Source organism: Rhinocladiella mackenziei, assembly GCF_000835555.1.
Source record: "Rhinocladiella mackenziei CBS 650.93 unplaced genomic scaffold supercont1.1, whole genome shotgun sequence".
NCBI classification, from domain to species: domain Eukaryota; kingdom Fungi; phylum Ascomycota; class Eurotiomycetes; order Chaetothyriales; family Herpotrichiellaceae; genus Rhinocladiella; species Rhinocladiella mackenziei.
The window spans coordinates 2,723,107-2,738,511 of NW_013550604.1; the positions used below are offsets into that span (position 1 = coordinate 2,723,107).

Below are 15,405 nucleotides of genomic sequence, written 5' to 3' on the forward strand. Positions count from 1 at the left end.
GAAGCGATAGATAGAAGGCGGGCAGATACGGTTCTGAAACCAAGAAAAGGAGAACCGAGGAAGGACTTAGAAGATGAAGAAAGAAGATTCTGAAGAGAAGGGGAAAGACGTCGGAATATATTTATGCGTCGTCAAAATACCTGTGAAGGGAAAATTGTAGGTGCATACCGTTGAGTATGGTGGGGTTGCCGCAGTGCAGTTGGTTGCCGTCGTGAACCCGCCGCGCGACAACGAATTTCTCAATCCGGCTCTGATGACGTAACATTTGACGGCTTGGCACTCAATAGCCAACGGGAAGACACTGAAAAAGTCCTCAATGCAAAAGCCCACGTCCTGAGTCAGCTTTCCCTTTCTGACATATCTCGACTAAACTGGCATAGAACTACGAAAGTTTCCCGGTATTGACAGGTGTTGAATGGCCAGCGAAGATTCTCCCTCAATCCCTCCTTCTTGTCAACGGTGAAACGAGGTGACTAAGAAACCGATAATCTGATCAAGGCTGCAAGCCTTGTCTAGAATCTGGCGAAGAGATTTGGACCACACTTACACTCCTGCTCAGATTGAACTGAAAGATTTCTTCATTCGAACACAGATCCTCGGTTTCCCAAAGTCGAGTGAATATGGTCATCATCGGCATGGCACGACACACGATTCCCTGCTCTTGTTGTCTGGGAGCCTTCTGGCGCTGGTGAGCATATAGGTTCTGGAGGTCCATGGCCAGGTGAGTCTAGCAGGACAAGTGGGAGATATAAGTCTTCAAGAAAATGGTTGTATTGAACCGGCATTGTCGAAAGAGACGTGCTTCATAGACCGGCAGATTAATCGTTTTGCCCTTTATTGGGCCTACTGCGAGATATAATATCTCGGTCGAAAGGTGTGATATCATCTCCACCGTTGATATCGACCACCCGAATGTCTGTGCGAGACCCAAGACAGCGTCATTCTCGTGATTTCGACGAACAGTTCCGATCATAGTCTGGCCCCATCAAAGTCGTGGTCCTGGACTACCCACTTCTCCTTCCCCACCCGACCATCACCAGAACTCCTTCAGGGAAAAATGAGCCTTACGCGATGCGATCGCCTGCACGTACTAGGACCTCAGACCATGCTCGTAGACTTCCAACGTGACAACGATTTATGACACCGACGATGACGAGAGAGATCGCCTTACCACAAGTTCCGCAGCTATCCCAGGTTTCTGCTTACCACTCTGGAGACCAGAGAAGCCCTGCGCAAAGAGTGGCGGCGCAACGGGCAGCCGCTGAAACGAGCAATGAGCGTGAATACACCCGCTTCATTTCCAGGCCTGGCGACAGACGGGAATGGATTGGGTCAACGACCTAAGCATCGGCATCGGCATCGGCAACTGCCGCAGATCTTAAAGGTTCCCTAAATCGGGACGAGAGAAGTTACTTTAGCTCCGACTCCGACTCCGCCCGGGGGATGCAGAAGGAGTTCCAGAAGGGGTGCTGATCGAAGCGAGGGGGAAAAGGACAAAGGCTGTTCATATTGTATTACTCTGAAAAGTATCAACGTCGGGTGCTGGTGTATTTGTCGAGGGTCCAGGACGGTTCTGGCCAAACTTCACCTTAAATTGAAGCATTTAAGCCAGTCTTTGGTACTAGAAAAGCTGTTTCTGTAGCATTGACTCAGCTTCGGATGAATACCAGGCGGTGTTGATCCTTATTTTGTACATATTGCGAGTGCCATGGGGGGGGGGGGGGGCCACTCTCAATCTTCTGAAACATGGGGTTTTTTCATCGAGAAAGCATGGCTTAGCGGCGGGAGAGCTCATTGATGCCAGAAAGTGTCCGTTGAGTTAATAGCCAAACACCTCGCCAACGCTGAGACCGACGACCCTCACCCCGGCAAGGGCAGAAAGAATCAGGACCAGATCCACAATAAGGAGTACTGCACACGCCATCAGGTATCTCGGCATGAAAACCCTGTACAACATCAGGTGGCGTCGCAAATGCCCGGCCCACATGGTGGTTGCCAGTTGGATGGTCGCATAGTACAGGACATGTGTGAGACAGGCATTCACCACATCGTTCCATAGGCCCGCGAGTCCTCTCTTACTGATCGGGCGTTTCCAAAGGACGGTGAGAGGAACAGCCGCAGCACAGATAATTTGAGTCCCGAAGGTATTCAGGACGACTAGGAGTGGGGACCACGGATAGGATATTGTACGAAGCGGGACGAAGGCCGAGTTCCATTGGATCGATGCCAGGGCCGCTTGGTGTCCGGTTTTGAAGAAATGGTAGGACCCCAGGAGTGCCAGGATGATGGGTCCGATGCTAGATTTGTGGGTCGAAGATATGGTCAGCCCATTGGTGTCTAAGATCTCCACGAGACAGAGTATTTGCCAAGTACAGATTGCGATAGAATATTGACCCATAGGTGGGAGAAGGAGGGCAACAGATAGTTCCAGAATGGGGATCATCAAGAGGTATCGACTGCCGTATACATTCGCATAGCCCAATATTGTCAATTGAGGCCGAGCCGATGTCCCGAATTCGTCTGTGCCTGGGGTTGGCTCGCTAATCGAAACGTCGATGCATGGCTTGGCCCAAACAAAAGTCCCGATTCCGACGGGTAGAGCCATCGCCAAAGCACACCTGGCCAGTGTGGTGTTGATCGTCTTGAGTGTTGTGGAGGATAATCGTTCCATCAACCAGCCGCCATTGTCGACCGCATCGATGGTCCAGTATGCAGCAATGAGCAATAAACCCATTCGAAAGCAGAAGCCGATCCAAAATCCAGCCGAAGCGGCATAGGAAGCAGTACCTTGATAAAACGCTTTGACGATTTCAGGCAAAATCAACGCCGCAGAGAATGGGATCAGAAGTTGCCATGGAGCGGATGTGGATGAGTTGGAAGAGGCATAGAAGGTTGATCGACACCCTGGCATCTGCTCTTCGCGACATAAACGCGAAAATGACGCAAACCGAGTAAGGAGGATGAACCAAACCGATTGATATGTTCCCAACACCCGATCAGATTGGGACGCTTGCCTCAGTGACGACGCTAACGACACGACGCCGAAGGTGCTCAAAAAGAAAAGAAGAATGCTATCTTCATGAATAGTATAAGAGTTCGACGCAAACCCGGCCGATTGTGTCATACAGAAAACAAAGGCCATCCATCCCCATGTGGAGGGTAAATGTGATATGACGGCGAATTGATGTCGAACAGACCATATACCAGCGGCGATGATACCACCAATGCTTGCGCCAAAGACCGACCCCGCGAGGATAGAGAAGTCCGCTGGAAACAGAATTCCTAGGATTAGGCCGATTGCCGCGCCGGTGGCTGTACCCAACACTGCGCATCTGATCAGACTTGTGGCGAGGCTGGATTTGTCTCCTGAGGACAGACGAGAAAAGAAAAGCAAGAATACCAGCGCAAGACCAGAAATCGTGATACCGTAGAGCATATCTGCCACATTGAAATTGGCCCACAATTTTCGGTACATGGAGATGACTTCTCTATGCCAATCCACAAAGGCATAATGGGCATCCTCCCAATTCCTATTCGCCGTCGCGTCGGATGAGCGTTGAAGATACATCATTTGTTCTCTGTACGCATCATCAGGAAGACCGAGATCACGAGATCTAGAATAGTGTTCTTGGTATCTTGCAATCTGGCTCTGAGCTAGGTACTCCGCTCGGGCCAGATTTTCCCAGTCCGTGTTGTCTGGCCCTGCAAAGGCTTCGGCAATCGGTTTGCCGAGATTGTTAAAAGGTATGGGCAGCCCGAGGAGAAGGGAAAGAGTCGAGACAAGGTCAATCTGGCCCACAGGTCGTTCCTTGGCTGTAGCTGGAGGCACAAGGGCCGCCTTGTCAGTTCTTCCAAAGCGGGGTTGTTTCGAGTACAACCAGAGGGCGGCTTCTACTTCCTCGTCCGATTCTCCGCCGTGGTCACCTTTGGTGTCCATCCCATGATCTCCCATGATGACAAGGAGCGTGTCATCGTCGACTTTCTCCATAACCTGTGTTAAAACATGGTTCATCTGACGTAGCTTTTCTCCCATGGCAGGATGATCGGGTCCGTACCGGTGGCCTGCATGATCGACTCCAAGAAAATGGCCGAAAATAACATCCCATTGTGGAGGAGATTGGCCAAGTAGCGGCATTATGTGTTCGATGACTCCATTGTCGACAGTGTGCAAGTCCCAAACATTGAAAGAATCGTAAGCTCGAGTCATATTTGAATGAAAGTAGCCGGGAAACAATGAATGCCAGGTATCATCGCCAAGGTGTACAATTGTTTTTCCAGCATCTTTCAACTGTGACACGATACTGTCTTCTTCAATGGCGGTTCCTGCAAAATTCGACCCAATGTCTATAAACGTTGGAAGAGTGCCCGTTGTCAAGCCCTTCAACCGTTGTAGTGTACTTGTTGGTGGATCAGCGATAAAGGGAAGCAGAATTGCATGAGCAGATTTGGAGGCCGCAGTGTCGTGCAGGATTGGAAGGTTATCAAGGTAGAACTTTGGTTGAGATTCGTTAAGGAAGCGATGGGAAGGAACGGTGAAATCGTATCGTAAGGCATCGATTATTATGATGACGGCTCGGTCGAAAGTCTTTGGATGCCAACATCCGTTCGATTGTGGAGAAGATGTCCCATCTGGAAGTATAGCACACTCTGACTTATTGTCCAGGACTAATCTGGTCAGAAGAAATCCTTTCGCAAAAAACAGGACGCCAAATATATGAATAATCCTGGTACGGTGAGCTGGTTGCGTCGCCCTTGTCCTGACACCTCGACAACGTACATCAACCATAGAAATAGAATCGTAAGCAAGACATGTGTCACCTTGAACATGACAACTTTCTGGCCGTCGCGTTCTCCCTTGCGTGATATAGATCTGAGCACTGGTGAAGATGCATCTTCAGGACTGGCATTTTGCGAACTGTCATCGACAGATTCGACCATGGCCTTGCAGAGAAATGTGGCCACAAAATATTATCATACGAAAGGGCAGCAGAGAAGTCCAAAGCCGGAGGACATAGTACCATCCCAAGCCATACAGCTAGAGCAGTGTGCTGCTCTACTCAAATCCTTGAAGCTCCTCCCAAACTGCGCGCAGTCAAATGAACAACGTCGAAGCCGAAGAGGGCAACTTTTGCGAGGCAGGCTGCAGGGGAAATTTAAAGTTTAACATCGCAGATCTCCCGCTGAATCATGCTTGGCTTGTGTCTTTGTTGCCGACCATCTGCACCTGCGATTTCAGAACTACCCCAAGCCTTGCAGTGCTTTCCAATTCCTGGAATACTTCCTCCCATCTGCTGTACCTTCTCTTGTTCTGTTGCTCGCCCCTTTTTCAATGATGGAGGAACCACAGCCTGGCGTTGATGTTCCCCAAGTCACATTCAAGAAGCGCAATGTTAAGTCCAAATCAACCATTCGAAAAAGAGCCGTCACTCCTCCACCAGAAAACGATTCTGACTCAGGTTTCACATCTTCAGAGGATGAGGAGGGGAGACAGATAAAAAGGCGACGAAAGAATGCAGGAGTTACAGCGTCTTCATTTGAAAACCCCCGACATCGACCGATACCAGACGAACAGACCTCGGCTGCGGCCGTGGTGGCGCCTACGAACAAAGATGATGCCATAAAAACCTCAAATTGGTTCGACGAAGATGGCGATAAAACTTCAGATAATCAAGTGATCAAGTCCTCGGATTCTACAGCACCGGATGGCACCTACAAGGGAGTGGCAAATTATCAGTCGTTCATACAGAAGAATCCAAACCATGCAGCAAAGCAAGTGGGACCTGTGAAATCCTCGAGCAATGTGAGGACCATCACGGTGACCGATTTTGCTCCGGATGTATGTAAGGATTACAAACAGACGGGATTTTGTGGATTTGGGGACAGTTGCAAGTTTCTACACGCAAGAGAGGATTATAAACAAGGCTGGCAGCTTGATCGAGATTGGGAAATCGACACCAAAGGAAAGAAGTTATCGGGAAAGATTGTGGCATCTGCCAACCGAAACGGCCAGTCTGCCCAAGACGATGAGGACGATGAAGCGCTCTTGGAAAGTATACCGTTTGCCTGCATCATTTGCAGAGAGTCGTACACAAATCCTATTGTTACGAAATGTGGGCATTACTTTTGTGAGGCATGCGCTTTGAAACGATATCGGAAAGATCCTTCATGTGCTGCTTGTGGCTCAGGGACAGGAGGAGTGTTCAATGTGGCAAAGAAATTGAATCGCTTGTTAGAAAAGAAACGAGAGCGGGAGAAGCAAAAAAGGGAGACGGCCATTGGGGCCGGAGAGGTGGTTTAAGATGGTCGCCCCCCCTGGGAGGGAAGAGGCAATTTCCCCCCATCTCATTTCGACGGGGACCGATTCTGCCCCGTACCTAGGGCTTCTATGGCAAAGAGGACGAGTGCCTAGGTGATACGAGCCGTTCACATTCTAGGAGACAGTGAATGCATTCTCAACCGCCAAACCAATGTCCTCAGGTTGATTTTTGCAGTAGAGTACACTAGGTCGACCAATAGTCCCAAGGAGTTTTCGGTTCTGCCATATTGGCTTCTGTGTGTCGCTCCACCGTAACCATGTCCATATTATCGTTCGTCGTTTGGTATCAAATTGTTTGATGTCATGTCCTTTACTCTCGCCCATTAAGGATCTCTGACAAGCTATTTGTAGTCCAATCCTAAAATTTTTGGGTATATGGGGCCGGTCCCTCAGCTACGGTTGCGATATTACACGATGATCATTTTCGATATATAGGAATCTTCCATACCCTCGCATCTTGAGACTGTTGCCATTTGACTAGTACCAACATGAGAATTGCGACTCTTCAATTCTCCCCCTTGCTGGGAGAAGTAGCGGCCAATTTCAGTCGAGCAGAGAGTCTGCTTATGCGGGAAGAGAGAGAAGGGGTACTTCGAGACATTGATCTGCTAGTACTCCCTGAACTGGCTTTCACCGGTGAGTTGAAGCACTGGTCGTCCTCCAAAACAGCATTTCTTTGAATGAGAAATATGCCGCGAGGTTCAGCACCGTTATCAAGATCCATCAAAGCATGTGCCGCTCAGCGCAGCCTAACGTCTTCCAAGGCTGACACTCGTGGCAGGGTACAATCACCCTTCGCTTGCCGCTATTGCCCCATTCCTCGAACCGACTGCTGCAGGGCCTTCGACAAGATGGGCGGCCCGCACCGCCAAACGTCTAAAATGCACCGTTGCAGTGGGATACCCTGAGGCGGCCGAAGAAGGCAACTACAACACCATCTTTGACCACCACATCACCGCCGAGGCTGGCACCATTGCCTACAACTCGCTTGTGTTTGTCAGCTCCACCGGAGATGTTGTCGCCCATTACCGCAAATCTTTCCTATACTATACAGACGAAACGTGGGCCCAGGAGGGACAAGGCTTTTGGGCGGGTGTGCTGCCGATTGGTGGTAAGGGTCAGCAGGTAAAGGCTGCCGCGGGAATTTGCATGGACATCAATCCCTACCGATTCGAGGCTCCCTGGACGGCATATGAATTTGGGAATCACGCGCGGGAGGCACGTGCGAAAGTCATTGTCCTCAGCATGGCTTGGCTCACAAGGCTGAGTGCAGAAGAATTGTCCGGTCAGGTGATGGGGCCGGACCATGACACGATCAACTACTGGGTGGAGCGATTCAGCCCGCTCTTCGGACCCCAAGGACCAGCATCCGAGGCCATTGTCATCTGCGCCAACCGGGCAGGCGAAGAAGGCACTAGTCCCAGACTAGGGGAGGTGAGATATGCCGGGAGCAGCTGCGTGATGGGCTTGACGAGGGGTGAGCAAGTGAGAATTTGGGATATCTTAGGACGAGCTCAAGAGGGTGTGCTGCTGGTGGACACGAACAACCCGCCAGCCTATTGTATTACCCTCGAACCCACAATCGAGCCCGAGGCTGTGACGATGACTAATGACACTACTGATCTGTCGACAAGCTAGATATTTCTTGGAGCCAGTGGGATTCAAGCCGTGGTACATACGGCCCAAACACAATCAGTTTCAGCCCATGATTCCGCCGACATTCAGTGGTCTCAAAGGCCTCCAGGTCGACGACCGCGAAGACGGCCATGTTCGAGAGGAATCCTGGGCGAGCCTGTCTTACCTAGGTTGTGAGGAATTCGTGGACAGAAGTGGCGACGACCTTGCACTTCTGTGGATAGGAAATGCTCGGGGCTCAACCGTGGTCAGTCACGAGACATCGTCAGATGGAGAAACAGTTTTGTCACATGCCGCCACAACAACATGCTAAAAGGCAGGTCTAGCGAGACAGGAGTAGCGCTAATACTGTCTTGACATAGCGTGGATTGCGTGTCACATGAACTGCTTTCTCGCACTTCCCTCTCATCCCGTGATCTCTCTCTCTCTTTCTCTCTTTGTCTGTGTAGAGCAACAGCACAAGCATACCCAGTCGATGGTCTGTACTGAATGCTCCGCGCCATATCACTTCCATTGTCTCCAAGCAACTCCTTCAACGGATCGTGTCACCACCTGCTGTTGTCGTCCTTGGTTCCAATTCTCTGCGCGTAAATCCATTTTGCGACAGGTTTCCCGGGGATCCATCGCATCCCAGATCACGTTTTTCCTCTGTAAGTTCGTCCATCTCAAAAGTCACCTGATTGCACCTGATCCTCGCGGTGCCTTCCATCACGCATCAACAACGGGTGAGCGCAGTTCGACAGGTCGTCTCTCTATCTCTATCACTCCGGAAGGGTCAGCGATGTCGTACCCTCTGCATCTCCCCGCCCATCCGCCTAAGTCTAGACACCATCGCCACCCCTCAACCTTGCCGCCTTAGCTCCAGGCTGGGAAATATCTCAGGTGCGAAAAGGGGGGGGGGGGGGGTTTGTTGAGAAGCGCGTCCGTTTTTCTCTCTACCCTAGCTATGCAGTCCTCATGTGACAACTGCTGGCTACACACCATCTCTAGAACGGATTTTCACTTTCAAAACCCAACTTGGTTGCCAATTTTTTGCAGACTTGATCATGGCTAACCTCGTCGCAGACCAGACTCTTCGCTTCCAATTCAACCTCGCCGCCTACCAGAGGAGGCCCACCAAGCATTGCCTAGTTGCCCTCCTCCCTTGACAAAATCTCCCCAGTGGGCTGGGTCTGCCTGTCTCCACGAGCCTTGAAAAGATACATCGGGACCTATTCAAATACCATTCCTCAGGAGTCGACACTATCCGGGCAGTCTGTTCACGATGGCGACTCAGGTTGGCACCTCTTCCATTCCTCCCCAAACTGCCAATACCAACAACAAACGCAAGCGCGGGCCCGGAGATCAGGATGCAGGACGCAATGCCAAAGCCCAGAACACGAACGGTGATCATGACACCAACTACGCTGCCCTTCTCCAAGGCATCGACCCCCTTGCGGGTGCAGATGATAGTACTCGCACTGCTCAGGCTGCTCTTGCTGCTCCAATGAACCAATCTACCTATCCAGAACCCGCCTCTTTCGATGGAGCTGCGAATATGCCAGCTGGATTCGACGAGAATGACGCTCCCAATATCACCGGTATGGGAACGGCGCAGGCTCTTCTTGAAGCGCGTGGTGCCAACCAGAAGCCAGCCGTCGGAACTGCAGAGTGGCACCAGCTGCGCAAGGACAATCACAAGGAAGGTAAGGTCAATTTCTGGACCATTTTCACTTCACCACTCACTCGCCCTTAGTCGAACGTCGCCGCCGCGAAGTTATCAACGAAGGAATCGAGAACATTGCCAAGATCGTTCCAGGAACCGAGAAGAACAAGGGAGCTATTCTTCAACGCACCTGTCAATATATCACTGAGCTTCAAAATGAGAAGAACTCTTTCGTCAATGAACGAGCCACTTTCGAAATCGCCTTGAAGGAATTGACCAACCGCCTTGACCGTATGAAGGAGAGTGCTCGAACCGCTTGGGCCGAGAGTGCAAAGTGGCAACAACGCTGTCGTGAGGCTGGTCTTCATTTCGATGATTACGATGAGGGAGCTCTTACAGGTCTCGAGGACGACGATGTTGACGCTGCTGTCGCCTCTTGATACCTACCTCACGATTAGTCAGCTGATGTTGACCAAGTGATGGCAAATGATTGGCGTTCGGCGCAAGGCTTTCTTGGTATGAATGTGGGGATTGATGCACTCAACGGCATTAGATGAACAGTGGTCATAGGGCACTTTGCACGGCACATGGGATCTCGATGGTGAGTTACGACCGATTAGATGGAGTCCAGCAATGTTATTGTTGGTATCTCCCGCAGCCAAGGGCCAGTGAGTACTGATTCGGCTTGTTTTCAAGTTCTTCATGGAAATGTTTTGCAAGAATACGTTTTACTGCTCCTGTATTTGGAAATGGCTCCGAAGATATGAATAGTTGACAAATAATTGTTTCCCCGAAAATCCTCTTCTATTACCAAGATATTGACTCGTTTCCATTCGACCTCCCCATCCAATTGCATTTGTCGATGACAAGTATCTGATGCGGTCCTTCTTCTACTCCATGGAACGGCTGAATCGTCAAGGAATCGCCCTACCCGCAGATGCAAAAATGTTTGTGTCCAATTCTTCCGGTCGGAGGAACAATGATTCGTTCCTTAGTTTCGTTATCGCTTACGACTCTTTTACGGTATTCTGTTCCTGATTAGGCTTCTCCCAATTTACATCTCTCGGTATGGTACAGGATGATGCTCGCCTTAATAGCTCGAGCTTATGAAGGAGCAAAACGCCCCGACTCTCATCTGGTTTGTCCGCGCATTGCTTTCCCAGCTCCTCACACTCATCTGCCGTGGTTATACGTTCTTATCACGGCGGAGAGTTCAACACGGCCATAGTCCACAAGTCTTCACAAGACTCTAGATTGTCAACATGTGGCGTATCATATCTGCCATCTTCGCCCTGCTGACGGCCGGGACCGTCTACTTTGTGAACTTATTCTACAAGAAACGCAAGGAGCTTCAGGGACTGGTATATTCCTCCTTTCATCTCTATCACATCACATCACCTCTACACCATCTGTCCCTCTCAAACCACACCTCCACAGACAGAACAAACATGACTAAGCTTGTGCCCATCGTTTTCAGCCGCAACCGCCGATGGAAAGCATATTCTGGGGCCATCTCCCCCTCGCCATAGAATGCAGCAAGCTCTTTCCTCCGGATGGTCACATCCAGAATTGGTTCCATTATATCAGGAAGAAGTACAATTTGGGGGGTGAGTTCTCCCAATCGGAAAGAAAGAAGACTTGTCAGAGATTTATGTCGAAGATCCTTTTGGGCAAGCTCTTGATTCCAATCATTGACAACCCCTTTCTCCAGGCCCTCCCTTGGTCCATCGATGTCCTTCCTTACTGATTCAGTACTTCCCTCACAGATGTATTCTATCTTGACTGGTGGCCCCTTGGCCCACGCTTGCTGTTCATCGCTGACCCCGAACTTACCTCCAAATACATTACCGCAGGCCAGTCACTGCCCAAATCACAACTCACGACAGGCTACGTCAACCAACTCCTCGGAACCAACAACATGATCACTGCTGAAGGTCCACATTGGAAATCCCTCCGTTCCATCTTCAATCCAGGCTTCTCAGCTAGCCACTTAATCACTCTAGTTCCCTACATGGTCGATTCGAGCCTCTTGTTCCTCGAAATTCTACGCGAAAGGGCCAAGCGCAACGAACTCATCAGCCTGAGCGACTACGCCACTCGACTTACCGCCGACATCATTGGCAAAGTAGCCATGGACTCAGACTTTGACTCACAGAAACGTCCGCATCCGATCATGTCGACGTTCAGGAAACACGTCAGTCTGATGCCATCTGAGACGAGCTTGGAACCTCTCAAGGGCTTCAACCTCATCCAACCGATTCGTCTGTGGTTGAATACGCGCAAACTCGACGCCCTGATTGGAGCGGAAATCGACAAGCGGATCGAACATCGGGCATCGCAGCGATACCAAGCCAACGGGACAACAGGCACGACCAGTGGCGAGAAGAAGAAAGACCGCCAACGCCCGATCATACACCTGGCGCTTGACGCGAACGAGAAAGAGGTGGCCTCCCAGGCAGCTGGCAAAGGCTCAAGCTCCGGCTCCGGCATGACCAAATCCTTCCGCAAAACAGCCATCGATAGTATCAAAACTTTCATCTTCGCCGGCCACGACAACACCTCCACCACCATCTCGTACGCTATGTACCTCTTACACCTGCACAAGGAAGTGCACGCCAAAGTCCTCTCCGAACTCTCCTCCGTCTTTGGTCCAGGCTTCACGTCCTCTTCCATCGCAGCCTCCATCAAAGCCGACCCCCACAGCATCAACCACCTCGAATACCTCCACGCCGTCATCAAAGAGACACTCCGCATCTTCTCGCCGGGCTCGACCGTGCGCGGACTCCGTCGCCTCTCCGACATCTCTTCCGCGAAAGAGTGCACCTTCACCGACCCATCCACAGGCAATATATGTCCTTTGGCCGGCTTCGACATCTGGATAGTGTCCCAAATAATCCAGCGGAATGAATCGTACTTTCCCGACCCCATCAATTTCGTGCCTGAACGCTTCATCCCCTCTATGACGCCCTATCTGGATTGTAAAATGCATACACCAGCCGGTAGAGATGCGTGGCGCCCCTTTGAAAAGGGTCCTCGAAATTGTATTGGGCAGGAACTCGCGATGATAGAAATGAAAGTCGTGCTTGCGCTGGTCGTGCCGGAGGTCGATTTCACGGCGGAATACGATGGAAAGAAAATGGAAGAGTGGACGCCGGTGGAGACCAGGGATGAGTTTGCGGATGGAATTCCCGGAGCAATAAGGCTGAGCGTCGAGGGGCATAAGCCGTTTCAGGTCCTGAGTGGAAGGGGGGCGACGAGGGGTGGGATGACGGGGCGGTTGACAGTCAGAAGATGAGAAAATGAAGATATGTATGTGTGTTGTGTTGCATAGAAGCATATTGAACAGGGGATCGAGAATGTCAGCGCGTGTTAAGCTAATTTGTAGTTAAGATAGATATACCCGCTGAGAAAAAGAAACCCACACCCTTCCTTTTAACAGGAGAGCAACAAAACAACAATTGAGTGTTGTCCCAAAAGACATCAAGAACGGCCAGACGGAAGATAAGCATTGAAATGAATCATTGTATCGGAATCACTTGTTCGAACCTGTACATGTCTATGTGCATGCAGGCACCGCTCTTATCTCAAGACTCGATTGGCTCTACAATTGCTGCACCGGATCGAGGCCTCTTCCTCATTCTGTTGGTACAATTTGCCACACCGAAGCTACCGTCCAGCCATGAGGAGAGTGTGTGTATAAAGTAAAGCAGCGATATGAGCAGCGGTGTCGTCAGCGAGGTTAATGGCCGTCCATAGTTTATCAGATAATCGATGTGCACATCCGAGGCCCGGAGGATTGTTCTGTCGTCCAATGTTGCAGATCGCGGAGCATTTGAATTTGAATTGATACACATCAAACGAAGTTTGCCCACTACTTTCGTAGGTGGGAATTCTTTCCTCCAAATGGCATGATAGCCGTTTCATGGACCCCAGAGATATCCTCAGGCTTTGCTCGTTCTTCCAGAGACTTGAGTCATGAGAATCCAACCCATATCATCTGTATCGATCTGACCACATTTAACCGTCGAGTTGCTCAACACCTCCGCGGTCAGGGTTCGGGATGGATATAGTGGGTGCTCCGTGAATCCTCTTGGATCCAGAAGTGTCTTGAGTCTCTTTCCATCATCGGATCGGGCAATCGATCTTGGCACGGGAACAGATGGACAGTACCCTTCCAGCAACAACAGACAGGAAACCTCGTTCAGAATCTCTGGGGCGCCAAAATCGCGACTTTTGATCCTTGTCACGTGGGAAGATGCGTCCTCTAGTTGCCCCATCCTAGCTACATCAACCGGGTTCTCTATCCAGTGAAGTCTCAAGCTTTGTGTGGGCATACCGAGATCGATAAAGTAGATGCGGTTATTGAATGATTTCCCTGAAGCTGGCTGTTTGATGTTTATAAATTCTGACTGGACCGCAGGAAGGCCCCTCCGAACGATAGCTGTGATGGTCGCCTCGTCGAGTTTGATGCCGTACTTAGGATTCGACCGTGGTGTCTACTCTGCCATATTTTAGGTAACTAAGTTGGACGAATGTCCGCTTGAGGCCAAGCTTTCGTACCTCGGATCATATATCTGACGAACTGTATCGGCAAATGCGAACAATGAACAGCAACGGTGAACAGATGAATAGCAGAAGGGAACCGGAACGTATTTTGTAGAGCCGTTGCCGCTTCACCTGGCGATCGAATAAATCTTGTGTTAGGAACTATGGCAGGCATGTCTCAAACAGAAGAAGGTCCCAATTCTGTCCTCCCCTCTCTTGAGTCTCGTTCATCTGAGATGGCCAATCTGAGGTCTAAACCTCATTCGCTTGTCAAATAGCAACGTCACATACATTCGTGGCCGGTGAGTACAGAGAACACAATAGCTTCGTATCAGGCGACGGGGTCGCAAACCAGCAAATCTTCGAGCCGATCGGTATGCTACTGTACATGGGTTGCAATGTTGGAAGACCATAGAAACATCACCTCCTGAGAGACGATGTCATTGTATCTCTTTCTGTGGGTATGCAATGCCCAGACGAAGAGTTAGCCTGAGAAGACGAGGAGCAGAGAAGGGTATCTTCCGGCACAGATCATGAACATTCCTCTCAACAATAAGATATATCTGCCGTGCGTAAGTCAGTCTCTAAGAATGAGAACGAGATGTCAACCACGTTGAATGGGGGCTGAAATAAGAATGCGCGCTAGTCTGTTTCAGGATATGCCAAGCCCCGGGAGAATACCTGTTACCAAGCACATCATGACATCGCTCCCCTCTCGCGTCTCATCTCTCTTCGATTCCTGCGCGATAGTCTACAACCCGCCGTTGACTCGGCTAGTGGAGTTGGCCTGTTTCATCGGAATTGTCTCTACGCACCAGATCAACACTATCGTCATGTGGCTGGTGTGCTAATGATGCCCGGCCTGAACTTTGCCGTCTGACTACCCGCAAGGCCCCTTTTTTCCCGCTCTCTCTGCCTTTCCCGAAATTGTTCCCCCCGTTCAAAATGTCGCTAACCGAACCAATCCCTAGACGACTCGCTCTTCGGCCTTTAGCATGATTCGCCCATGGAATGACCACACCATCACTATTTCTTTCCTCAACACTTCGTCCCAACTTTATATTCAGCCCCCCCTTCTATAAACAATACAGAATCTCACGCTATTTTCGCCATCCCCTTTCCAGTTATATGGGATCATCCAAACCATTCGCTCTTATGTCACAACTTCGGTCACAAGTCTGAAGCCTCGATCAGCTTTCGCCAAACCCACCGGCTCATCACCAAAACACCCAAAACCTAGCCTGACTTGATAAGAATTAACGGA

The 15,405-nt window shown here is 50.4% G+C and overlaps 6 protein-coding genes across 6 annotated transcripts; 5 read left to right on the forward strand and 1 right to left on the reverse strand.

Moving 5' to 3' along the window:
• Positions 1-1,819: 1,819 nt before the first annotated feature.
• On the reverse strand, positions 1,820-4,938 carry Z518_00958 (uncharacterized protein; the record flags this gene model as incomplete). The annotated part of the gene is made up of 2 exons (XM_013421559.1): positions 1,820-4,724; positions 4,778-4,938. 2 exons carry the CDS (start codon positions 4,936-4,938, stop codon positions 1,820-1,822), a joined length of 3,066 nt encoding a protein of 1,021 aa, XP_013277013.1.
• A 394-nt stretch (positions 4,939-5,332) lies between these two features.
• Z518_00959 (uncharacterized protein) lies at positions 5,333-6,298 on the forward strand (the record flags this gene model as incomplete). Its single annotated transcript, XM_013421560.1, has 1 exon — positions 5,333-6,298. The coding sequence occupies one exon, from the start codon at positions 5,333-5,335 to the stop codon at positions 6,296-6,298; it is 966 nt and encodes a 321-aa protein (XP_013277014.1).
• A 506-nt stretch (positions 6,299-6,804) lies between these two features.
• Positions 6,805-7,954, forward strand: Z518_00960 (uncharacterized protein; the record flags this gene model as incomplete). Its single annotated transcript, XM_013421561.1, has 2 exons — positions 6,805-6,952; positions 7,098-7,954. 2 exons carry the CDS (start codon positions 6,805-6,807, stop codon positions 7,952-7,954), a joined length of 1,005 nt encoding a protein of 334 aa, XP_013277015.1.
• Positions 7,955-8,021: 67 nt separating this feature from the next.
• Z518_00961 (uncharacterized protein) lies at positions 8,022-8,264 on the forward strand (the record flags this gene model as incomplete). The annotated part of the gene is made up of 1 exon (XM_013421562.1): positions 8,022-8,264. The coding sequence occupies one exon, from the start codon at positions 8,022-8,024 to the stop codon at positions 8,262-8,264; it is 243 nt and encodes an 80-aa protein (XP_013277016.1).
• A 951-nt stretch (positions 8,265-9,215) lies between these two features.
• Positions 9,216-10,036, forward strand: Z518_00962 (uncharacterized protein; the record flags this gene model as incomplete). The annotated part of the gene is made up of 2 exons (XM_013421563.1): positions 9,216-9,636; positions 9,687-10,036. 2 exons carry the CDS (start codon positions 9,216-9,218, stop codon positions 10,034-10,036), a joined length of 771 nt encoding a protein of 256 aa, XP_013277017.1.
• Positions 10,037-10,858: 822 nt separating this feature from the next.
• Positions 10,859-12,891, forward strand: Z518_00963 (uncharacterized protein; the record flags this gene model as incomplete). Its single annotated transcript, XM_013421564.1, has 3 exons — positions 10,859-10,957; positions 11,074-11,203; positions 11,363-12,891. 3 exons carry the CDS (start codon positions 10,859-10,861, stop codon positions 12,889-12,891), a joined length of 1,758 nt encoding a protein of 585 aa, XP_013277018.1.
• Positions 12,892-15,405: the final 2,514 nt, after the last annotated feature.